Source organism: Chiloscyllium plagiosum, unplaced genomic scaffold, assembly GCF_037043375.1.
Source record: "Chiloscyllium plagiosum isolate Xiang-an unplaced genomic scaffold, Cpla_swu_hap1 HiC_scaffold_9, whole genome shotgun sequence".
NCBI lineage: Eukaryota > Metazoa > Chordata > Chondrichthyes > Orectolobiformes > Hemiscylliidae > Chiloscyllium > Chiloscyllium plagiosum.
In genome coordinates, this window is record NW_028270147.1 from 98,624,869 (window position 1) to 98,650,781 (window position 25,913).

Below are 25,913 nucleotides of genomic sequence, written 5' to 3' on the forward strand. Positions count from 1 at the left end.
AGAGAGAAACAAGATGTGACTGAGAGGCATGGAGAGAGAGAAAGATATAGGATGGGTGTGATACCAAGAGTGAAGGGAATCAAGAGAGAGAGGATAGGGTTGGGTGTGTGTGTGTGTGTGAGAGAGAGAGACAGAGAGAGAGAGATATGAGTATGGTAAGAGACAGAATGCCAGAGAGGGAGGGAGAGAGACTGTAGATTGGGATGCAGAGAGGGAGGGAGAGAAAGAGGGAGGAATAGAGAGGGGCAGGTAACATTTGGATGCTTTCAATTATAGCGAGAGATGGAGCGAGTGACGGAGACAGAGAAAGATGCAGAAATAGAGATTATGAGACTGAGTGAGGAACTGGGAATGAGTTGGAGGGAGTGGCTTTGAGACAGAGAAAGAGAATATGAAAGAGATTAACAGTGGGGGAGAGAGATAGAGGTAGAGAGAAAGAAGTGTAAGGTGTGAGTCAGAAAGGGAGATAGAGAGAGAGAGAGAGATAGAGAAAGAGAGAGAGAGAGAGAGAGAGAAGAGGACAGGTCCTGGTCACCACATTCTGGGAAGGATGTGATTGTACTTGAGAGGGTACGGGGAGATTTCCCAGAATGCTGCCTGAATGTGAGCTTTGAGATAAGATTAGAAAGGTTGGGGTTGTTTTCCTTGGAGCAGTGAAGGCTGAGAGGGGACCTGATAGAGGGGTATAAGATTATTTGGGGCAGTGATAGTGTGGGTAGGAAGGCACTTTTTACATGAGTTAAGGACTCAGTAACCAGGGACCGAGATTGAAGGTAACACAGACATGGACACACAGAAACTCGGAGCTGGAGCAGGCCATTTCGCCCTTTGAGTCTGCTCTGTCATTCAGTATGATCATGGCTGACCCTCTCTCTCAAACCATATTCCTGCTTTCTCCCCATTCCCTTCATGCTGTTAAAATGCAAAACAATTATCTCTCTCCTTTTCTTGAATATATTCAGTGGTAGAGAATTCTACAGGTTGACCACCCTCTGAGTGAAGAAATGTTTCCTTATCTCAGTCCTAAATGGCCTATCCTGTATCCCCCTGAGACTGGGTCCCCTGGTTCCAGACTCACCAACCAGGGGAAATCTCCTCCCTGCCCAGCCCTGTTAGAATTTTATATGTTTCAATCAGATTCCCTCTCATCCTTCTGAACTCGAGTGAGTCCAGGCCCAGTCAAGTTGGAGACTGAGAGGGGAATTGAGGAGAAATGTTTTCACCCAGAGGGTGGTGAGAGTCTGGAACTCACTGCCTGAAAAGCTGGTTGAGTCACAAACTCTCGTGACATTGGAGCAGTGTTTAGATATTCCCTTGTGTTGCTGTAGGCTCCAGGGTAATGGGCCAAGAGCTGGAGGATGGGATGAGTGTCATCAGATCTTTGTTTAACAGCATAGATACAATGGGCCAAATGGCCTCATTCAGTGCTGTTCACATCAATGACTCTGAGATAGAGAGAGAGAGAGAGAGAGAGAGAGAGAGAGAGAGAAGAGGAAGTGTGAGGGGCTGACGTGGCTCTCTCTGCCTGATGCCATTTACATACTGAGGAACACCCAGTCAGACTCTCACAGGCTGCAGCTTTATAAAGCAGAGCCCAGTGAAGGGAGAGTTTATCAGGAACCAGGCACAGGGACAGGAGCACACACCATGATTTCACACATCCAGCTGATCTGGCCCCTGGCATTCTGTGTCGCAGGTACAAATCTCTCTCCTTCCACCTTGAATCTTTAGCTGCTCTCCATTTCACTCCAATTCCACTGACTTGTGATTGAAGGGAAAATGCTGAAACCAGAGGAAAGCTCAGTGTCTCCAACAATCTCTCATTTGACAGGCTCTTTCTGTGACAGTTTTGACTTCACTGTGTTTCTCTCTGACCCCTCAGGTATCAGTGGGGACATCACCATGACCCAGTCTCCCCCGTTGCTGACAGTGGGACTGGGCCACACTGCAACCATCACCTGTACGGCCAGTCAATCTGTTAGCAAGTGGGTTAGCTGGTACCAGCAGCGTGAAGGTCAGAAACCCTCTCTCCTGATCTATTATGCAACAAATCGATTCACAGGAGTCTCTGATCGATTCACCGGCAGTGGATCAGGGACCAGTTTCACCCTGAAAATCAGCAACGTTCAGAATGAGGATGTCGCTGACTATTACTGTATGCAGCATAGCAGCTCCCCCTACACAGTGTTACAGAGCCGTACAAAAACCTCAATAGGCACAGTCCCACTGCCTGTACTGACACATCCAATTACATATAAATGTAAATGAACAAACTAACCCATGCTGGATTGTCACTGTCCACTACACACTCCAGTCTCTGTGGTGTCCACCATTTACTGAAGGCCTCAAGTTTCCCTCTTACACTCCATCGCCACACGTGAAGAACAGCTGCAAAACTTAACATTGAAAAATACATTTGACAAACCGCCCGAGCCCAGCTGGACACAACCCAGAGAGACAGAGACAGAAAGACACATGAATGAGGGAGAGAGAAAGAGAGTGAGAGGGAGAGTGTGAGAGTGAGTGAGAAAGGGAAGCAAAGAGCAGAGATTTTTGTACAGCCTCTGCACTGGGAGCTCTCACTGTGCCTTACGTTCGGGAAAGGAACCAAGCTCCGACTGAGTAAGTAAACCTCAATCCTCCGTTATTAACCCTGTCAATACTGAAACACACTTTCTAAAACACAAATGCTGAATTGTTGAAGGTATTAGTGAGAAGCTGCAGTGAATGAAATAGTTGATTAAGGAGCACTGTGTCTAACAGGGTGTCCAGCTGTATCTCTTTAGTTCCATTATCCCTTTAAGCAGCAAGGTATAAGTCAATTAGTTTTACTCACCGTGTGGAGGAGCTCTGTCCATTTGCAGCCTGCGGTCCCATTCCTGCAGCATGGAATGAAATCAGTGAGTAGCCTCCTGCCAATCTCAGTGTGACGGACACGGGCAGGGTTTGATGTGAGCTCTGGCTCCCTGTCCCAGTCTCTGATCTCACTGACCTCAGCAGCAGCAGCACAGTGAGACACCGAGCTCCCGCCTTCCCCAGCTTTAACTCTGCTCAATCACACAATCACAGAGTTGTTACAGTGCACACGGAGGCCGTTTCATCCATCCTGTCTGGACCGGCTCTCCGAATGAGCAATTCACTGAGTGTCATTCTCCTGCCTTCTCCCTGTCACCCTGCACATTGTTTCTTTTCGAATAACAGTCTCATTCCCTTCGGAATGTTTCAATTGAAGCTGCCTCCACCACACTCTCAGGCAGTGCATTCCACACCTTAACCACTCGCTGGCTGAGAATGTTTTTCCTCATCTCACTTTTGATTCTCTCACTAATTACTTTAAATCTGTGCCCTCTCCTTCTCAATACTTTCATGAGTGGGAACATTTTTTCCCTATTTCCTCTGGCCAGACACCTCCTGATTTTGAATTCCTCAAAAAAATTTCCTCTCAGCCTTCACTTCTCCAAGGAAGACAGTCCAAACTTCTCCAAAGTTTGTTCATAACTGACATTCCTCATCCCTGAACCTTCAATGGGAATTTTTTTACCCCATCTCCAAAATATTCACATCCTTCATGAATTATTCCCCTTATCTATTCCCGTAGTCCCATTTGCTTGCATTTCGCTAATTTCCCCCATACCGTTCCTGTCCATGTACCTGTTCAAATGCCTTTTAAATGTTGTTATCATACTCACCTCTACGACTTCCTCTGGCAGCTCATTCAATACACACACCACCCTCTATGTGAACGAGATGCACCTCAGGTCCCTTTTGAATCTTTCCCCTCTTGCTTTAAACCTCTGCTGTTTAGTTTTGGACCCTTACTCTGGGGAATAAACCTGAGCTAGTCATCTTATCTATGCCCATTATCATTTTATTAACCTCAAAATGTCACCCAGCAGTCTCTGACCTTCCACGGGAAATAGCCCAGGCCTAACCAGCCTGTCCTTATAACTCAAACCCTCCAGTCTCGGTGACATCCTTGTCATCCTTTTTACACCCTTTCCAATTTAATGACATCCTTCCAATAGCAGGGTGACTGGGAATGGGCCTGATCAATACCTTGGAGAATCGTGACAACTCCCACACGTAATACTCTGACCGATAGAAGCAATTGTACCAAATGCTTTCTTCACCACCCTGTCTCCATGTGACACCAGTTTCAATCCTCTATGTGCCTCCACCCCTTGGTCTCCCTGTTTGACAACACTCCCCATGGCCCCATAATTAACTGTGTTAGCCCTGGCCTAAATGCAACACCTCGCTATTATCTCAATGTGTAATGTAAATGTACTCTCAAATAGCCTTCGTCTCTGTCCATGAAACCACCAATGTTGATGTCATCTGCAAACTCACAAACCATGCCTCCTATATTCTCATTCAATTTGTTTCTATAAATAATGAACAATGATGAACCCAGAACCAATCCTTTTGCCACATCGCTGGTCATAGGCTTCCAGTCTGAACAACCATTATCTACCACCACACTCTGTCTCCAACCATTAAGCCAACTTTGTATCAGTTAGCTTGCCCTCCCTGGATCCAACTTGATCTAACTTACTAACCAATTGACCATGCAGCACCTTGTCAAAACTGGAAATGTGTTGCTGGAAAAGCGCAGCAGGTCAGGCAGCATCCAGGGAACAGGAGAATCGACGTTTCGGGCATAAGCCCTTCTTCAGGAATCTTATGCCCGAAACGTCGATTCTCCTGTTCCCTGGATGCTGCCTGACCTGATGCGCTTTTCCAGCAACACATTTCCAGCTCTGATCTCCAGCATCTGCAGACCTCACTTTCTCCTGCACCTTGTCAAAGGTCTTGCTAAAGTCCATGTAGACAATGTCTACCCTCTGCCCTCAGCTATCTTCTTGGTCATGTCTTCAAAAAACTCAATCAAATTTGTGAGACATGTTTTCCCACTGACAAAGCTTTGTGGATTATTCTTAATCAATCCTTGTCTTTCCAAATGCATTTAGATCCTTTCTGTCAAAATCCTCTCCAACAACTTACCACTATCAGACTCACCGGTCTATAATTCCCAGGGTATTCCTTGCAGACCTTCCGAAATATCAGCACAAAATTAGCCATGCTCCAGTCTTCCAGCACATCACCTGTGGCTGTTGATGATACAAACATCTCACCAAGGGGTGTCAAAGTCTCTTCCCAAGCTTCCCACAAAGTACTGGGATGGAGCTGATCAGATCCTGGGGATTTATCTACCTTAATGAGTTTAAAGTACAGATTACTGCACCTCTTCTCCTGTAATATGGACTCTTCTCAAGACATCAACATTTATTTCCCGAATTTCCTTCACAACCATAAATACTGCGGCAAAATATTAGATTGGTAACTCATTCATATTTTGTTTTAAAATAAAATATGAAAATTCTAAGAGTGAGACATTTGGAGGTGATCCATGGGATATGATCCATGGTCATGACTTTACTCTAGATTGTTCTTTGTCCTTTTCCACTGTCTCCCTAAAACTTGTGATACAATTATCACTCTTCCCTAAATGTCCTCCCACTGATACTTGATCTACATGGGCCTCCTCATTCCCAAGATCCAGGTCTGGCAGAGCTTCCTTTCTGATTGGAATGGGAACACACGGCTGGAGAAAATTCACCCGAGCACACTCTCACAACTCTGGCCCCTCTCTGCCCTTCACACTGCTCCAATTTCATTCTATATTCTGATAATTAAAGTTACCCAAATGTGTGCTGTGAATTTCTTGCAGATTTCTTCCTCTACATCCTTCCCTCTAGTTGGTGACCGACAGACTGCACTGAACAACCTGATTGCACCTTTTTTGTTCCTTATCTCAAACTAAATCCATTCTGCCCTTGACCCCTTTGGGACATCCTCTTTCTCCAGCTCTGCACCGATCTTAACCAATCCCACACCTTCTTCCCCTTTTCCTATCTTTATTGAACACCTTGTATCCAGGAATATTTAACACCCAGTCCTGTCCTCATTTGAGCCTCATCTGTAAGAGCAACAACACCAGATTTCCACTTGGTAATATGCGTCTGTAACTCCCTAATCTTACTCCCCATACTCCACGCAGGCCCATAAATGCACACAGTCAGTTGGATTTAGAAATTATTACTCTCTCCCTCACTGTGACCCGGCCAAATAAGTTACTATTCCTTACTTTAGAGTATCTATCTCGTCCATGATTCTGTTTTCCTTGGTGTTCCTCCCTGATATTTCCTCCTGGTTCCCACAGCCCCCCGTTCCATGTTCATTTAAACCCTCTCCAACAGCACCAGCAAATCACCCCACAAGGAGCTCAGTTCTGTTCAGGAGCAACCCATCTGGTCTATAGAGGTCACATCTCCCACAAAGTCATTCCCAATGTCCCAAGAATCTCAAACGCTCCCTCCTGGACCACCTTTCCAGCCTCAGATACACCCTGCCTTATCCTTCTGTTCCTATCCTCACTTGCGTTGGTCACTGGGAGTAGTCCAGAGATTCACAATTTTGTTGCTAATTGCCTCCAGAGCTCCCTAAATTCTGACTGCAGGACCACATCCCTTTTCTCCCTCTTTCACTGGGACCTCAACTGTTGCCTGTTCCCCCTCTCCCCTCAGGGTGGGAGACACCATACCATCCTGGAATCCCATCTGCAGCTGCAGAAACACCTACCGATTGCCCTCACTCTCGAATCTCCTCTCACTATCGCTCTTCCAGTCTTCCTTGTGCCCTCCCTGTACAGCTGAGTCCCCGTGGTGCCATGGACTTGGCTCCGGCTGCACTCCCCAGATGAACCATCATTCTCATCAGGATTCCAAACTGAATCCTGGTTGGACAGTGGGATGCACTCAGGGGATTCCTGTATGAGCTGCCTAGTCTTTTTGGACTGTCTGCTGCTCCCCCAGCAGAGTGGGGGAGTGACCACATCTAGAAACGTGCTCTCCACGGAGCTCTCAGCCTCACGGACGCTCCACACTGACACCAGCTGCTGCTCAAGCTCTGAAAACCAGAGCTCCAACTGCTGTCACTGACCACATTTTCTGAACTCATGGTATTCCAGGAGATGGGAAGCATCCTGAAGTTCCCACATGGAACAGGGTGCACACTCTCACCACTCCCTGGTTATCCCTTGATAAAGTTCTGATGACAAACAGCTCCAGCTGGGCTCAAATCCAGGCCTTTCAGTGTTCCAGGGTTTTGCAGAGTCTGTTCAAAAGACAATATGATAACAGAGCAGAATTAGGCCATTCGGCCCATCAAGACTGCTGTGCCGTTTGGTCATGGCTGATGTGTTTCTCACGAACATTCTCCTGCCTTCTTCCCATTATGTTTGATCGCCTTCCCAATCAGGAACCTGTCAATGTCCGTCCGAAACACACTCAATGCCTTCACCTCCACAGCATGAGTTCCACAGATTAACCACCCTCTGGCAGAAGAAATTCCTCCTCATCTCAGTCCTAATGGATTATCCCTAAAGTCTGTGGCTGTGCCCTCTGGTCCATGTTTCTCTTACTGGTGGAAACATCTCATCCCCGCCCACTCTATCCAGGCCTCTCAGTATTCTGTAAGTTTCAATATGATCTCCGCATGTCCTTAAGAACTCTATCAAGTACACATCCAGAGTCTTCAATCTCTCCTCAACAGACCAGGCTGTCACCCCCAGGGTCATTCTCATAAACCTCCTCTGGATCTCCCCCAATGCAAGCACGTCCCTCCTTAGATACAGGTCCCAAAACTGTTCACAATATTCCAAATGCAGTCTGGCCAGAGTCTCATACAGCCTCAGCAGTACACACCTGCTCTTGTATTCTAACTCAGTTGAAATGAATGCTAACATTGCATTTGTCTTCCTAATTGCCAACTGAACCTACATATTAACCTTAAGTGAAATCTGAAAGAGGACTCCTAAGTCCCTTTATGTTTCAGAATTCCAAATTTCCCCATTTAGAAAACAGTTTGAGTCTCTACTCTTCCAACCCAAGGGCATAACCTCATACTTTCCCACTTTGTATTCCATCTGTCACTTCTTTGCCCATTCTATGAGCCTTTCCAGTCCTTCTGCAGCCTCCCTGCTTCCTCAACCCTCCCTGTCCCTCCCCTCATCTTTGTGTCATCAGCAAATTTAGCAACAATGCCCTCAGTTCCTTTTCCCAGATCGTTAATATATAATTAATTGTTACATGAATAGCTGAGGTCCCAACACTGCCCCCTGCTGAACTGCACAAGGCACCAGCTGCCATCCTGCAAAAGACCCATTTATTTCCACTCTCTATCCTTGTCAGTACTGGGCCCCAAACCCCATGGGCTCTTATGTTATTTAGCAGCCTCCTGTGTGGCAACTTGTCAAAGGCCTTCTGGAAACCCAAACAGATCATGTCCATTGGCTCTCCTTTGTCTAACTTGCTCATTGATATTATTGCATATAATTCCCAGCTTCTCCCTCTCGAACTGCAGGGTGAATTGTATCACATTATGATCACTGCCCCCTCAGGGTTCACTCACCTTCAGCTCCCCAATCAAGGCTGCCTCATTACACATCACTGAATCCAGAATTACCTGTTTCCTAGTGGCTCTACCACAAGCTTTTCCAAAAAAAGTATCTCGCAGACATTCCATGAATTCCTTTCCTTGAGATCCATTCCCAACCTGAATTTCCCAGTCCACCTGCATATTGCAGTCCCCATGAGTATTGTAATAACCTCTTTCTTACATGCGTTTTCTATCTCCTGATTTATTTTCTGCCCCACATCCCGACTACTGAGAGGAGACTTGGACATAATTCCCATCAAGCCCTTTGCTATTTTGTGGGTCCTTAAGTTGACTCACACAGATTCTATGCTTTCCAACTCCATATTTCCTCTTGCTGTCGATGTAATTTCAGTTCTTCCTGACAGGGTAAACCTGCTCCTCCCACACACACCCCCACCACCCTCACACCTCTACCCATCATTAGAAACATAGAAACATAGAAAATGGCTGCAGGAATAGGCCACTCAGCCCTTTGAGTCTGCACCACCGTTCAATATGATCAATGCTGATTACGCGATCCATTATCCCATTCCCACTCCATCCCCATATCCCTTGATTCCACAGGTTCACAACATCGGAATAACTTAACCCTTAATCTTCGACTGTGACCCCAGGTTTTGGATTTTCCTAATATAAAGAACATTCTTCCAGCATCAAGCCTGTCAAATCCCATCAGGATTTTATATGTTTCTGTGAGATTCCTCTCATTCTTCTAAATCCCAGTGAGTACAAGCCCAGTTGATCCAGTCTTTCCTCATATGTCAGTCCTGCCGTCCCAGGAATCAGTCTGGAGAACCTTCGCTGGACTCCCTCAATAGCAAGAATGTCCTTCCTCAGACTAGGAGACCAAACCTGCACACAATACTCAAGCTGAGGCCTTAATTCTGCAAGACATCCTTACTCCAATACACAAATCCTCTCACTGTGAAGGCCAGCATGCCATTAGCTTTCCTCACTGCCTGCTGCACCTGCATGCCCCCTTTCAGTTACTGTTCCACCATGACACCCAACTCTCATTGCACCTCACCTTTTCCTAAACTTTCATCATTCACTAATAATCTGACTTCCTGTTTTACTACCAAAGTGGATAATCTCACATTTACCCAAATTATATTGCTTTTGCCAAGTATTTGTCCACTCAGCCAGCCTGTCCAAGTCACTCTGCAGCCTCTTAGCATCCTCCTCACAGCACACATTGCCACCCAGCTGAGTGTCATCTGCAAATTTGGAGGGATTGCATTCAATTCCTTTGTCCATATCATTTATGTATATTGTGAACAGCTGGGGTCCCAGCACTGAACCCTGCGGTACTACACTCATCACTGCCTGCCACTCTGAAAGTTACCCATTTATTCCAACTCTCTGCTTTCTATCTGCCAATGAGTTCTCTCTCCATGTCAATACATTACCTCCAATACCATGAGGTTTAATTTTGCTCACTGATCTCTTGTAAGGGATCTTGTCAAAAGCCTTTTGAAAGTCCAGAACACAACATCCACTGGGTCCTGAGGGAGGGTCACTCAATCTGAAATGTTAACTTCGATTGCTGTCCACAGATGCTGCCAGACCTGCTGAACTTTTTCATCAAGTTTTGTTGTCCATTGATTCAGCCTTGTCCATTCTCCACTGATCACATCCTCAAAACCTTCCAGAAGATGTGTCAGGCCTGATTTCCCTTCAGTAAATCCATGCTGACTTGGACCAATCCTGTCACTGCTTTCCAAATGCTCGGTTATTGTATCTTTAATAACTGACTCAAGCGTTTTCCTCATGTATAATTCCTCATTTTTACTCTCCCTCCTTTTGTTAAAAAGTGGGGTTACATTGGATAGTGTCCAGTGCATTGGAACTCTGTCAGAGTCGACAGAATGCCAGAAAATGATCAACAATGTGTCCACTATTTCTACACCCACTTTCTTAAATACTCTGATGAGTTGCTGGCCCCTGGGGACTTCCAAGTTTTGATACCATCAGTCTCCGCAAGACCATTCCCTGACTAACAAGGATTACCTTCAGTTCCTCCTTCACACTTGACCCTCTATGCCCTCGCATTTCCTTTCAATAGGATGTGCATCCCTGGATATTTGGTTCCCAGCCCTGATCCCCTTGCAGTCACGTCCCTGCACTACAGGCTCATTTACCTTGTTTCATAAACTCGATGCATCGAAGTACAACACCCTCAGTCATGCACTGACTGCCTCCTTCTCATAGTTATCTCCTTTAGAAATCACAGAATCCCTACAGTGTGGAAGCAGGCCATTCAGCCCAGACTGACCCTCCAAAAAGCATCCCACCCACCCTACAATTCCCATGGATAATCCTCCTAACCTACACGTCTTTGTGACAATGGGAGGAAACCCAAGTGGACACGGGGAGAATGTGTCAATCCCACACAGACAGTCAGTTGGAATTGAGTCTGTGTCTCCGAAGCTGTGAGACAGCAGTGCAAACCACTGATCCACCATTCCACCCTACGGTGCCTCAACTTCGATTCTTGATCCTTTCCATACTCTCTATCCTATTACTTGGCCTGGATACTTTAATAACTTCTCCTGAGCTCCTACCTTCTTTAGTTAGTTTAAACTCCTCGCAAACTTGATTTCCCTTGGTTTGTGTGGTACCACTTTGTCTACATTATTCCGAATGCTTCATGTGTTAAGAGACAAAACCTTTAAGCTTGTTCTATATTGTTCTTCCCTGCACTTTTAAGTTTCCTCAGTACAATATGACATTCACAATACTCTGTCCCTTTCCTTTTATTTTCTGGTCACAATCAATCCCATCACTAACCAGTAATCCTACCTTCTCCCTTAACTTTCATTTCCTCATTTTCCATCCAACTGTTCTAGTTACTTTCTCTTTGAATCGTATTCAGGCTGATACTTATTCCTGAACAAACATCACTCAAAAATGTTCCTTGGTTCATTGTTGCTTGTGGGATCTTGTGTACAATCTGGCTTGCACATTTCCTACATTACAACAGTGACCCCATTTCAAACAAGTCCCACACTGTCTGCAAATGTCTTTGGGACAGCATGGATCTTTCTTTTCATTGGATGAACTGGGAGTCTTTCAGATGTGAAAGATGATGTTCCAATAGTGCACAGTTCTCCTCCTCAACTACAGTTACTGCTATATATGTCCCTCTCTTTTGTGAAAACAAACCAAACGTTTTCACGAGGAACCATTGCTCCATCTCCCACCACCGCACACAAGTTCCCTTCCTGCTCTCGAATGGCCCTCATACATTCCTTCATTCTCTTGTTCTTTCTGTGATTATAAAACATCACTGGGATTTCCCTGACTTCATTTGGACACATTTCATCCTGTCAGCTCTTTGCTTTCCTCAGGTCCTGGTAAATTTCACCCTTGCATTTTGTCTTTCAGCCCACTTTTACCCAATCCCTGCCCAGTTTCGTAAAATGGTTTTGTTCCCAAATGAAAACTTTCACACTTGCTCCATTGTTCTCCATTTCCATCCTTCCTCTCAATCTCACTGAGTTCTGATCACTGTCACTATAGTGCTCCCCCATTGATAGCCCTTCCAGCTGCCCACATTCATTCCCTAAAGAATGATCCAAAACTGCCCCTTCTTTTTCACCATCACCCTCTCAGGGGCAATTAGGGATGGGCAATAAATGCTGGCCCTGCCAGTGACACTCACAACCCAAGAAGCAATTTTAAAAGGCCCTGTCCTTTTATGGGGTCTGTTAGGTATTGAATACAAATGTTCAAATGGATTGTTTTGCCAGTGAATGTTTAGAGTTGAAATCCCTTTGAATGGCAGGGATTAAAATTGTTTGTCTTGTCTTTCAGGCCGTGAAAGCTCTCAGCCCAAGCTGACCCTGCTGCCCCCCTCCCAAGAGCAGGTCAATGCCAAGGGCACTGCCACCCTGGTGTGCCTTGCCAATCACTTCTATCCCGATGAGCTGGGGGTGCAGTGGAAGAAGGACGGTGTAGTCATTTCGGACGGGGTTCAGACCAGCAACTACCTGCGAGCTTCGGACAGCACCTACAGTGTCAGCAGCCTGCTGACCCTCTCTGGGTCTGACTGGGAGTCCAACGCTCGCTTCTCCTGTGTCCTCACCCACGTGACCCTCCCCTCTCCCCTCAGCAAGAGCATCAGGAGATCAGAATGTGTGTAGAGGGTTTGAGACAGTCCACAGAGGAGACACAACTTTAAATAGAACAGGGCTGAGCTGGCAGGACAAAGGTCATTGTCAGCACTGAATTTCAACTCTCTTCCTTCTTGGGATTGGCTCAGGGACATTTCTGAGGTTCAAGGGTTAAGGCAGGTCATTGGGATAATCAAAAGGAAGCTTTACTCTGTATCAAACCCTGTGCTGACCCTGTCCTGGGAGCGTTTTATGGGGACAGTGATGACTTGTGATGCCAAGTAAAACCTCTCGAAGATGCTGAAAACTGTCAGCTATACAAAACAATGTGAACCTCTGAAATCTCTGCTTCAGTAAACCAGATCTCCTTCCTGCTCAGCCGTCAGTTCGAATTTAAGCTTCTGTCACTACTTAAAGGGACAGGATTCTCAGGTTATTGAGAAAATCTCCACAAGTGTTTTCCTCCAGCTCCATTGTGGCTGTGATTTTGAGCAGCTTCCTCTGTCTGGGCTGTTAATTGCAGTCTTTTTTCTGTCAATGTAAATCTGGAAAAAGGAATAAAGATCAAGAAGATTCAGTCTCTGTCTCGTGTGTGCTTTGGAAATGGCCAGAGCTACTGGGAACCCTGCATTGATGAATATGATCAGCAGCATCTTGTTACTCAGAATAACAATTTCACAGGTTTTGGGAAATAAATATTACTTAAATTCGACTTGGGTTTTCTTTACTCTCAAAGTGCGATGGAATGGTCCCGTGTGTCCCTGGAGTCAGATTAAGAATGTTAAATCTGGGGAATCTGGGAGTCACGGCTGGGGAGGGCAGTCAATGATAAGCTGGTTCCACCTTCTGCTGTCATATTCTGTAACTCCTGGGTCATCTCAGTGAGAGTCATCCAGGGCTCAGGGTGGATTCCAGCGCAGATCATTGATCTGATTGTTGCGCTCCTTAGTCCACATGTGACTCCAATAATCTCATTCTCGGGCTTTAGTATCAGTGGGAATCAATGGGGCTGAAATCTTATCCAAGCAGACCCTCACGCAGCGGGGAGGCTGCTGGTGGCTCAGAAACCCCTTGGATTCAGTCCCAGATTCCACCCTGGCTCTTTCATTCAAACACAACATTAACACACTGACACCACATTCAGAGGACAATCCTGAGATGGGGCAAGTTTGGTTCTTGGTTCCAATGTGAGGAAATGGGGGTTGGGTGTGAAATGTCCAGTCTGAAGCTGGTGGGGGTACTTTATAATGAAGAATAGAAACTAATGTCAGAATAAAGTCAGGTTTTGATGGGAGTGAGGTATATCTCAGTGATCTGTCTCCAGAATCCACACACTACACACATCCTTCTGTCAGACCCTGACGGCAGAGAAACTGCTCCTTGACACCCTATATTTCTCTATCTTTCCCAGAAAAGATGAAGTATTCTCTGCCTCAGTGATTCCCTGGGACAGGTCTTTTTAAAAAGGGCTGTGGGAAGGGAAATGTTGCCTCTCAATGACAAAGCCAATGGAAGGATGTGGAGCTGGCTCTGTGAAATGTTCAGACACAGAGGATGACACCAGAAGCAATTCAATGTTGTCACTCTCTCCTTTGCAATTGCTAAACTGGCAACAATTACTTTTTGCTCACAATTTGCTCTTTCGAATTTGATCCACTTGCCTTTCTTACTTTGCTTTTTTTGACTTCAGTCTGTGGGTAGTTCCATCAAAACCCAATCTCCTCACACTCATCCAGGCCCCTAAAGAGATTAGAGACAAACTGCAAATGCTGGAATCCAAGGTTGACAAGCAGGAGGCTGGGAGAACACAGCAAGACTGGCAGCATCAGGAGGTGGAGAAATCGACGTTTTGGGTATAAACCTTCTTCAGGAAGTGGAGTGGGTGGGAGCTGCAGATGAAGGGAGTGGCCGGGGCAGGGTGGTTAGGTGGGGATAGGTGGAGACAGGTCGAGGGTAGGACATGGTTGGTCGAAGGGAGGGATAATTCTGAATTCATCTCTCCTATCGACCAATCAGGTCACACTCTCTATCTTTCTCAACCTATCCCCACCTCACCACCTCGCTCCCACCCACCCCTTGAAATGCAACTCCCCTCACACCTATCCCCTCTTCCTGAAGAAGGGTTACACCTGAAACGTCGACCCCTGAAGAGATTAGACGAGGTTATTTCATTGAATCAAATCATCGAGCCCATCAATCCTGAGAACAGATATAAATACAGGGCAGCTTATATACTGCAGCTCGCACTGAGTGCAGCCAGCATAGAGGGGAATGCTGGGAGGTTTGGTCAGTGTGGGAGTTTGGTGAACTCAGGGAAGGAGTCCACCTTTGTTTTTCCAAAGTGATTTGGGACTGTCACTTCAGCTGCTGGGAGCCTGCACGTGCACTTCGTTTGAATGAAACAAAATGGTAAACAAGAAAATAGGAATCTGGAAATTGTTTCGTATGAGGGAATGTGTAAATAGACTGCTTCAGGACATGTCCATTAGGGAAGGTTAATAATTGGAAAGTACTGAAACTTCAAAACAGAGACTGAAGACAATTACTGGACCAATGAAGGAATGGATATTTTTCAGTTGTAAGTAAGATCAACATTTCTTTATTGCATTGAAATGATTCAGGGTAAATACATCTGCAGTGAATGTAAAAAACTACAGGAACTCCCACTCAGGGAGTTTGGAATGAAGGTTGAATTGAAAAAGCAGTGATATATCAGGGAGTGCCGGAGATACCTGGAGACTTAGTTCCAGAAGGAAGTTATAGGCCTCAGGACTGCACAGTTCAATTCCATGTGTAGTAAAGGGCAGGAGGGTACGACACACGAGGGAGGCAGATAGGGAGTTGGAGAATACAGTGGGACAGGAAAACCCCTCACTCTTCCAAACTCCTGTGAGAACAAGGCAAGCCTTTTCAATCCTTCCTCATCACACAGCCCACTCATTCCAGGGATCAATCGGGTAAAACTCCTCTGAAACACCTCTAATGCATTTATATTCTTCCTTCAATAAGGAGACCAAAACTACACACAATACGGTATTTGAGATGTGATCACATCAATGTCCAGGAATAACTGAGACATCACAGTCTCACTTTCTGGTCCCGAATCACGCCTACTCTTAATTTTCCCAGTGTTTTTACTGTCCATCTTTAATTGTCCTGGACAAGATGGTGCTGAGCTGCCTTCTTCAACCGCTGCAGTCTGTGTGCTGTAGGTAGACTCATAATGTCCTTAGGAAGGGAATTCCAGAATTCTGACCCAGTGACGATGTTTCCAAGTCAAACTGGTGAAGGCTTGGAGAGGAACTTGCTGGGGTGATGCTGCCCTTGTCCTTCTTGATTCAAGTAATCATGGGTTTAGAAGGTGTTGTCTCAGGACCTTTGGTGAATTTCTGCAATGCATCTTGTAGAGAGTACACACAAATGTTACTGAATGTTGGTGTGGAGGGATGGATATGTGTGGAAGTGGTGCCAATCAAGCGGGCTAAAATTTGATAAACAAAATTTAAATAAAATAATATAAGACAACCGAAAATGAAATAAAATAAACAGTTGCTGCTTTTTTGATAAAACATCACTGAACCCCAAATATTAACTCCTCCCTTTTACATGATAATGAGGAAAGAACTCTTGTTGGTGCAGTTTTTTTTAATCATCTCAGAATATTCAAAGCTGTGAGCACAGAGCAGTCACGTTCATGTACAAGATGGTGAGGTCCCGCAGACAGGAAACGAATGACGAGACATATCTGTTTTGTTGGCACTCGTTAAATAGTGAGCAGTATACCCGAGGGAATCTCTTCAGAATGGGATCTTGTCGAGCCCCCTGAAGTGGGGTTGGGGGTGGTCGGGGTGTGGTGGTGGTGGAGCGTCAAATGATGGAGCCAGAGACTGTGCAACTTTCAGCAGTGCACCTCGGTCTCAGCCTGGATTCTGTGCTCTCATTTCTGAGGTGGGTATCAATCCGATGACCATTTTGACGATGAGGCAGGAGCATTGCCCATGGAGCCACGGTCAGTAACAATGTAAACTGTGTGGCTCTGTAAGCCTGGGTCTGCATCTCAGCTCGGGAGGATATCAGCTCATTCATCAAATCTGTTTCTGCCCCTCTGCAGGCTGACCAGGCTGCCGGTGCCTTTCCAACACTCCCACATTTCCTCTTGTGTCACAGCTCATTCTCCTGAGGGATAGTTGTGCTCGGAGCCGAAAAGTGTGGCGCTGGAAAAGCACTGCATGTCAGGCAGTTGTGCTCAGGCTGAGGACATGACCTTGTCCCTCTGCCAGATCCACTTCTAGAAACCACCACCCTCTGCAGGACAGAGGGGAAGGGCAACAAGCAAGGATGGAGATGGGGACGCGAAGCCTCAAGTGCTGTTCTCTGCAGTTTGGGGGCACACTTTGATAGCCGTTTGTTAGATCTTTGAGTATAATTCATTTTTTGCTGATCCCAATGATAATCCAAAGGACACTCCACCTTTCAGTCTGACAAACCAGGCTCACCCATGTCATGGCTCTGTTTCTGGCCTAGGCTGCAGTCTTTCAAAGAGATGAATTCATGCCTCACCAGTTTGATCATTTAAATTGTATGCCATTTATTTTGATTTCTCCTGGGATGGGTCGGGCGTTGACGTGTCGGTTATTTGTTGCCCTTCCTGAATTGTCCTGCAGATAGCGGTGGTGAGCTATGTAATATCTGGGAAGCAACTGTCAGGTCATTCCCACTGGATTCGACTGGGATGAATGTGGGTTTTTTCATGGCTAATGGCAAGAGTCATTACCCATAATCCTCAGCTGCTGTGCAAGTAATCTATAGTTACTAGAAGGCAGTTGTTTCTCTCTGCCTGAAAAATGCAAAGTCAAAAGCAGGTTCTAGCCAACAGGTTCATTTTAAATCACAAGCTTCCGAAACGCTGCTCCTTCATCAGGTGTACCCCAGTCCACCATCGGCATCCCCACATTACTGAACAGTACAAATAAACTGGGGCTTTGAGAGGATCTAACCGTCTCCATCTGGAGAATCGTGGGGAGACAGAGAGAGAAAAAAAGAGAACAGCTTTCGGACCAGGATAGTTACCGCATCACAATGAAAATGCCCTGCATGCTATGATGTATCCAAACTTTGGTGTGATTTTTGATTGTCTCCAGATTGTGCTTTTTTTCATTCTATGATATACGTGGACTATGTCAAGAGATTCCTGAAGAAGGGCTTATGCCCGAAACGTCGATTCTCCTGTTCCCTGGATGCTGCCTGACCTGCTGCGCTTTTCCAGCAACACATTTTCAGCTATGTCAGTATTGGGTATCACAAAGCATGTTTGGTATCACAAAGCATGTTTCCTCCATTGAACACTTTCCAACACACTCTCTCCATCTTGCTTTGAGCCGTTTTGATTCTTGGACATTCCCCCTACACTCTCACTCTGTCCCGGTCCCAGAGGAATTGATGGCCTGAGTTCATGACCCCGCACTATGTGAAGGTTGGTGTGAAGTGAGGCCAATGTGTTGGAGCTTGGGCTCCTGCCTCAGGCCCAGGTGTAGGGGCCTGTTCAACAATCTGCACATTGTCCTTTTTCTCTTTCGGAATGAACTGGATCAAGTTGCAGTAACGAGCTGGAAACAAGGTGTCTTGTCTAAAATGTTCCCAGCACTGGATACAGAACTGGCTTAGTCACAGGAAACAGAGGGCAGTAATGGAAGGACAGTTTTCAGAATAGAGGGTGGAGACTCATGATGTTCCACAGGGTTCAATGGTGGTCTACATAGATGAATTGGAGGAGGGCATAGCTAGTCTAATTAGTAAGTTTACAGTTAATACAAAGATTGGTAGAGTTGTGGAGAATGAGAAGGTTTGTCAGAGGATACTGCAGTATATCGATCAGTTGGCTGCTTGGACAGAAAAATGGCAGATGTAGCTTAATCCAGACAAATGTGAGGTGATGCATTTTGAAAGGTGATATACAGGTGGGAATTATACCGTGAATGGCAGAATCCTCTGGAGTATTGATATGCAGGGAAATCTGGGTGTGCATGTTCACAGATCACTGAAGGTGGCAGCACAGGGAGGTAAGGCAGTAAAAAAGGCTGATGGCCTGCTTGCCTTCATTGGAAGGGACACTGAGTATAAGGATTGACAAGTTATTCTGTAGTTTTATCGAACATTAGTTAGGCCACACTTGGAATATTGCATGCAGTTCCGGTCAGCACACTACCAGAAGGATGTAGGTATTTTGAAGATGGTGCAGAAAATGTTTACCAGGGTATTGTTTGGTATGGGGGATTGTAGTGCTGAAGAAAAGTTGGATAGACTGTTTTTTTTTTCATTGGAATACGGGAAAATGAGGTGTGTCCTGATAGAAGATTACAGAGTTGTGAAGGGCATTGGTAGCGTGGAAAATATGAGGATTTTTTCAGGGTGTATGCGTCACTTACTCAGGGACAGAGGTTCAAGGGGCGGGGGAATTTAAAAGAAATGTGTGAGGAAAGCATTTCACACAAAGGGAGTTGAGTACCTGGAGCACACTGCCAGAGGAGGGGGTGGAAGCAGACAGAATAGAAGTATTCAAGAAATACTTGCACTAATGTATGAATCGGAAGGGAATAGAGGGATACGAATCCTGTAGGTGAAGACAGTTTCAGTATGGAAGGGCAAAAATGTGTCAGCACAGGCTTGGAGGGCCGAAGGGCCTGTTCCTGTGCTGTATTGTTCCTTGTTCTTTGGTCCCTGCTGTTGAATTGGATTCTCGGGAGCCAGCTCCGTATGAAGAGCCTGTTCTCATTCTTTTGTTGGAGTTCATGGGGCAGCTGCTGCTTCCTTGCTGCGTCACTGATCAAACCAACAATGCGGAAAGCCTCTTGATATTTTAAATACACTGTCTGCAGGAAAATGTTTGGCTGAGGTTTTAATATTGTTTAATAAGATAATGACGTCAATACACCAGTGTTGTTTACAGGTCGGAACATTTAACATCATGGTCCAAGATTTAAATTCACCATCTCTCACTCGTGATAATACAGTTTTCAATGTTTCTCTCCCCTGACGTGGTATGAAGAGGTTTGCAAACGTGTTTTGATGAGGAAAGTGCATCTTCAACACCGTGTGACGGAGTGGGTGGCTGTTTGATTGTTTTAAATGTGTCAGTGTTACTTTCCCCACTATCATTATCCCCACCCCACCCTTCACTCTCGGGGTGATACCATTTTTAGCATCCTTTCTGTCTGAGAATGTCATTGTTCTTGTCCCTCCCTCTCTCAGGGACTGGGTGGGTGTTTCACATCCACCTGGTTTGTCAGTTCCATTTACTCTCTTGTGAAATGGGTAATCCCTGTTTTACTCTGGTAAAAGTGAGTTAAACGCCGGCACAGTTCACCCTTCATCTCCATCATATCTCAGGGCCTAAGGTTGGTCAGTACTGTCTGGCACCAGATCAATCAAACCACTTCCCACAGTTTTCCCTCGTTCCTATCTTTACTGGACACCTTGTATCCAGGAATCCCCAATCCCGGATCTCTGTTAGAGCCACAAGATCAGATTTCCACTTGACAATCTGCATTTGTAAACCCCCAATACTGTATTATTAACCCATTTCAGTCTGTATCCCATCAATCAGGGTCCCTAATATGCAAAGGCTGTATTTAAATAATCTCAGTGACTGTGGGGACCTGGTGAGGTTGGGAACAATCAGAAGGATCAGTCACACCATTTGCATTCTGCACAGGGCTCGGGATTCCAGGGGGCCCATTGTGCTCGGGTCTGGGACTGAGGAGCAACAGCGGGGCCTGCAATCTCTGGTCTTTGTCCCTGATTTGTGGGTCCGCTCTGATGGAGACCATTGTGAAAGCCATAGTCAACATCGCCACCTGCTGACCTGGAGAAGCAAGAACATGCAGTGCTTGTGGGAATAACCTGAATGTGATCAGAGGACAAGGTCAAAAATCATACCACACCAGGTTATAGTCCAACAGGTTTATTAGAAAATACAATCTTTCGGAGCCTTGCCCCTTCTTTCAGGTGCTCAGAGGAGCAAACAAGGTGAATTTAATTGACAGAGAAAACAAATTCTGCAGTTCATTTCCTTCTCGGTTGACTCTGTTCTCCTAAATGACATGAACAAGAGAAAAGGCAAGAATAAAGAATATAAGGACACCACACCAGTGACCTCCGAGTATGTGAAAAATATTTGGTGAGAATACTTTCCTGCTTTTTCAATGTTTGGTATCAATTCAAAGCAGAAAGAGTCTTTCTCTCTCCTGCCCTCCTTGAAACGTTTACTGAGATGATCAAACCAAGCAACAGTTCATGTGATGGGTTGAGGGGATTGTCTAATGATCGAGGGAGGGGACTGGGTCAGGATTCCCTGGAATTTAGAAGGTTGGGAGGAGATTTCACTGAAACATTTTAAGTTTTCCAGGGCCCTGACAGGGTAGATTTTGGAAGGATGTGCCCCTGCCTGGGTTTGGAGATGCCGGGGTTGGACTGGGGTGTACAAATTTACAAATCACACAACTCCAGGTTATAGTCCAACAGGTTTAATTGGAAGCACTAGCTTTCGGAGTGCCGCTCCTTCCTCAGGTGAAGGTTGGTGAAGGAGCAGCGCTCCAAAAGCTAGTGCTTCCAATTAAACCTGTTGGACTATAACCTGGTGTCGTGTGATTTTTAACTTTGTCCCCCCTACCTGGGGATTCTAAAGCAGAGTCGCAGTCTGGGAATAAGGGATTAGGCATTTAGATCAAAGATGAGGAATAGGTGGCACAGTGACTAGCACCACTGTCTTACAGCACCAGGGAGCTGGCTTCCATTCCACCCTGAGGTGATTTTCTTTGTGGAGTTTGCATGTTCTCCCCATGTCTGAGTGGGTTTCCTCCGGGTGCGCGAGCCTCCATTCTCAGTCCAAGGATATGCAGTTTAGGTGAACTGGCCATGGGAAGTATAGGGTTACAGCAATAGGAGAGGGGTGTGGTTCTGGGTGGAATGCTGCTTGGACTTGATGGCCTTCTTCCACACAGTAGGAATTCTATGATCCTACATTGCTGAGTCATGTGTCAGTCGGTATGGGCAAGGAGAGCAATCTAAAGGACATTGGTGGGACCAATGAAGTTTGCCCCCAACAATGGTCATCATTAGACTCGTAATTTCAGAGTTTTTTTTAGTTTAAATGCCTTGCCAGGATTTGAATGCAGGTCCCCCAGAACATTACTTGGCTCTCTGGATTAACAATCTCGTGAGGATCCCACTAGGCCATTGCCTACCGACACGTGAGCAATCTCTATCTTGAATTTATTCAGTTAAAAATCACACAACACTATGTTGTTGCCCAACAGGTTTAATTGGAAGCTCACTAGCTTTCGGAGCGCCGCTCCTTCATCAGATGGTTGTGGAGGGTACAATTGTCAGACACAGAATTTATAGCAAAAGTTTACAGTGTGATGTAACTGAAATTATACATTGAATAATACCCTAATTGTTTGTTGAGGCTTTCATCTGTTAGAATACTATGATAGTTTCACTTCTTTCAAGTGAAAATCACAAAACCTTTTATTTAAAAGTTGCATTCTCCGGTTAACTGTAACAATGAGTGTGAGCTAGACAATATGTTGAAGGTGCGTTCTCTGTTTTTGCCATAATGTTTAGATTGATTGTAAACTAAAAAGTGAGATAACAGAGTCTTACATGAATTCATGCAGTTCTGGACTCCCCCACTCCAGGGAAATGACTTTGTCCATTTATCCAATCCATGCCCCTCATAATTTTGTGAACATCTATGAGGGCTCCTCTCAGGCTCCGATGCTCCAGAGAAAACAGCCCCAGACTGCTCAGCCTCTCCCTATAGCGCAAATCCTCCAACCCTGGCAACATCCTTGTAAATCTTTTCTGAACCCTTTCAAGTTTCACAACATCTTTCCGATAGGAGGGAGACTAGAATTGCATGCAATATTCCAACAGCAGCCTAAACCATGTCCTATACAGCTGCAACATGACCTCCCAATTCCAGTACTCAATACTCTGACCGATAAATGAAAGCATACCAAACACCTTCTTCTCTTTCCTTTCTCCCTGCGACTCTACTTTCAAGGAGCTATGAACCTGCACTCCAAGGTCTCTTTGTTCAGCAACATTCCCTAGGGCTCTGTTCGCTGAGCTGGAAGCTTTTGTTGCAAACGTTTCGTCCCCTGGCTAGGCGACATCATCAGTGCTTGGGAGCCTCCTGCGAAGCGCTTCTTTGATGTTTCCTCCGGTGTTTATAGTGGTCTGTCCCTGCCGCTTCCGGTTGTCAGTTTCAGCTGTCCGCTGTAGTGGTTGGTATGTTGGGTCCAGGTCGATGTGTTTGTTGATGGAGTTTGTGGATGAATGCCATGCCTCTAGGAATTCCCTGGATGTTCTCTGTCTGGCTTGCCCTATGATAGTAGTGTTGTCCCAGTCGAATTCATGTTGCTTGTTGTCTGCGTGTGTGGCTACTAAGTATAGCTGGTCGTGTCGTTTTGTGGCTAGTTGATGTTCATGTATGCGGATTGTTCGCTGTCTTCCTCTTTGTCCTATATAGTGTTTAGTGCAGTCCTTGCATGGTATTTTGTACACTACATTCGTCTTGCTCATGTTGGGTATCGGGTCCTTCGTTCTGGTGAGTTGTTGGACATCGACTTGGACACATCGACCTGGACCCAATATACCAACCACTACAGCGGACAGCTGAAACTGACAACCGGAAGCAGCAGGGACAGACCACTATAAACACTGGAGGAAACATCAAAGAAGCGCTTCGCAGGAGGCTCCCAAGCACTGATGATGTCGCCTAGCCAGGGGACGAAACGTTTGCAACAAAAACTTCCAGCTCAGCGAACAGAACCACAACAACGAGCACCCGAGCTACAAATCTTCGCACAAACTTTGAATTCCCTAGGGCCTTAACATTATGTGTATAACTCCTGATAAGATTTGCTTTCCCAAAATGCAGCACCTCACATTTATCTGAATTAAACTCCACCTGCCACTTCTCAGCCCATTGGCCCATCTGGTCCAGATCCTGTTGTAATCTGAGGTAACCTTCTTCATTGTCCACCACACCTCCAATTTTAGTGCTGTCTGCAAACTTACTAACTGTACTTCTTATGCTCATATCCAAATCATTTATATAAATTACAAAAAGTAGTGGACCCAGCACTGATCCTTGTGACACTCCACTGGTCACAGACTTCCACTCTGAAAAGCATCCCTCCACCACCACCCTCTGTATCCAAATGGCTAGTTGTCCATGTGAAATCTAACTTTACTAACCAGTCTCCCATGGGGAACCTTGTTGAATGCCTTACTGAAGTCCATATAGGTCACATCTACCACTCTGCCCTCATCAATCCTCTTTGTTACTTCTACAAAAAACTCAATCAGGTTTGTGAGACAAGATTTCCCACACACAAAGCCATATTGACCATCGCTAATCAGTCCTTGCCTTTCCAAATACATATACCTCCTGTCCCTCAGGATTTCCGCCAACAACTTGCCCACCATCGACGTCAGGCTCACTGGTCTATAGTTCCCTGGCTTATCCTTACCAGCTTTCTTAAAAAGTGGCACCACGTTAGCCAGCCTCCAGTCTTCCAGCACCTCACCTGTGACCATTGATGATACAAATATTTCAGCAAGAGGCCCAGCAATTACTTCCTTAACTTCCCACAAAGTTCTAGGGTACACCTGATCAGGTCCCGGGGATTTGTTCACCTTTATGCATTTCAAGACGTCAAGCACTTCCTCCTCTGTAATATGGACATTTCACAAGATGTCACCATTTATTTCCCTACATTCTATACCTTCCATATCCTTTTCCACAGTAAATACTGATGCAAAATACTCATTTAGTTTCTCCCCCATCTCCTGCAGCTCCACACAAAGGCTGCCTTGCTGATCTTTGAAGGGCCCTATTCTCTCCCTAGTTACCTTTTTGTCCTTGATGTATTTGTAAAATTTCTTTGGATTCTCCTTACTTCTATTTGCCAAAGCTATCTCATGTCCCCTTTTGCCCTCCTGATTTCCCTCTTAAGTATACTCCAACTGCCTTTATACTCTTCTCATGATTCCCTCGATCTATCCTGTCTATACCTGACATATGCTTCCTTCTTTTCCTTCATCAAACACTCAATATATTTAGTCATCCAGCATTTCCTATACCTACCAGCCTTTCCTTTCACCCTCACAGGAATATGCTTTCTCTGGATTCTTCTTATCTCATTTCTGAAGGCTTTCCATTTTCCTGTCGTTCCTTTACCTGCGAACATCTGTACCCAATCAGCTTTTGAAATTGGCCTTTCTGCAGTTTAGAACTTCATCTTTTAGATCTGGTCTATCCTTTTCCATCACTATTTTAAAACTAATAGAATTATGGTTGCTGGCCCAAAATGCTCCCCCATTGACACCTCAGTCACCTGCCCTGCCTTATTTCCCAAGAGTACGCCAAGTTTTTCACCTTCTCTACTGGGTACATCCACATACTGAATCAGAAAGTTTTCTTGTTCACACTTAACAACTTGCACTCCATCTAAACCCTTAACATGATGGCAGTCCCAGTCTATGTTTGGAAAGTTAAAATCCACTCCCATAACCACCCTATTATTCTTACAGATAGCTGAAATCTCCTTACAAATTTGATTCTCAATTACCCTTTGACTATCAGAGGGTTTACAATACAATCTGAATAAAGTCATAACCCTTTCTTATTTCTCAGTTCCACCCAAATAACTTCCCTGGATGTATTTCCAAGAATATCCTCCCTCAGTACAGCTGTAACGCTATCCCTTATCAAATATGCCACTCCCCGTCCTCTCTTGCCTCCCTTTCTATCCTTCCTGCAGCATTTGTATCCTGTTAAGGCCTAGTCACAGAATCCTTGTGGAATACCATTCAAAATGTGTTTTTTTTCCCTGTCGTCTGTCACCAGTCTCCGAACTGAGTCAAACATTCATCTTCAATCCCATGGGTTTTAACTTTGGTCAGCAGATTGTTTTGCGGAAAATTATTGCGTATTTCTGAAAGTTGTTAAGACTATACGTCCTATCAACTATTTTAGTTAATGCGCTTGGTTTGTTAGTTAGAAATTACCCATCACAAATCTATGTGGACTATTTCCAATTCTCTATATGCGAAGGGGCGGCACGGTGGCACAGTGGTTAGTGCTGCTGCCTCAAAGCGCCAGAGACCTGGGTTCAATTCCCACCTCAGGTAACTTTCTATGTGGAGTTTGTGCCATAATGTTTAGACTAATTCTAAACATTATGAAAAATGAATTAACAGAATCTTACATGGATTCATGCAGGATTT

The 25,913-nt window shown here is 45.3% G+C and overlaps 1 gene segment (V, D, J or C); it reads left to right on the top strand.

Annotated features, from left to right (window-relative positions):
* The first annotated feature begins 1,633 nt into the window (after positions 1-1,633).
* LOC148149207 (Ig kappa chain V region Mem5-like) overlaps positions 1,634-25,913 on the top strand; it is a 282,827-nt gene continuing 258,547 nt past the window's right edge. Inside the window, 3 exon segments of the V gene segment in view lie at positions 1,634-1,696; positions 1,883-2,180; positions 2,591-2,622. Of these exon segments, the coding sequence occupies positions 1,648-1,696; positions 1,883-2,180; positions 2,591-2,622 (379 nt within the window).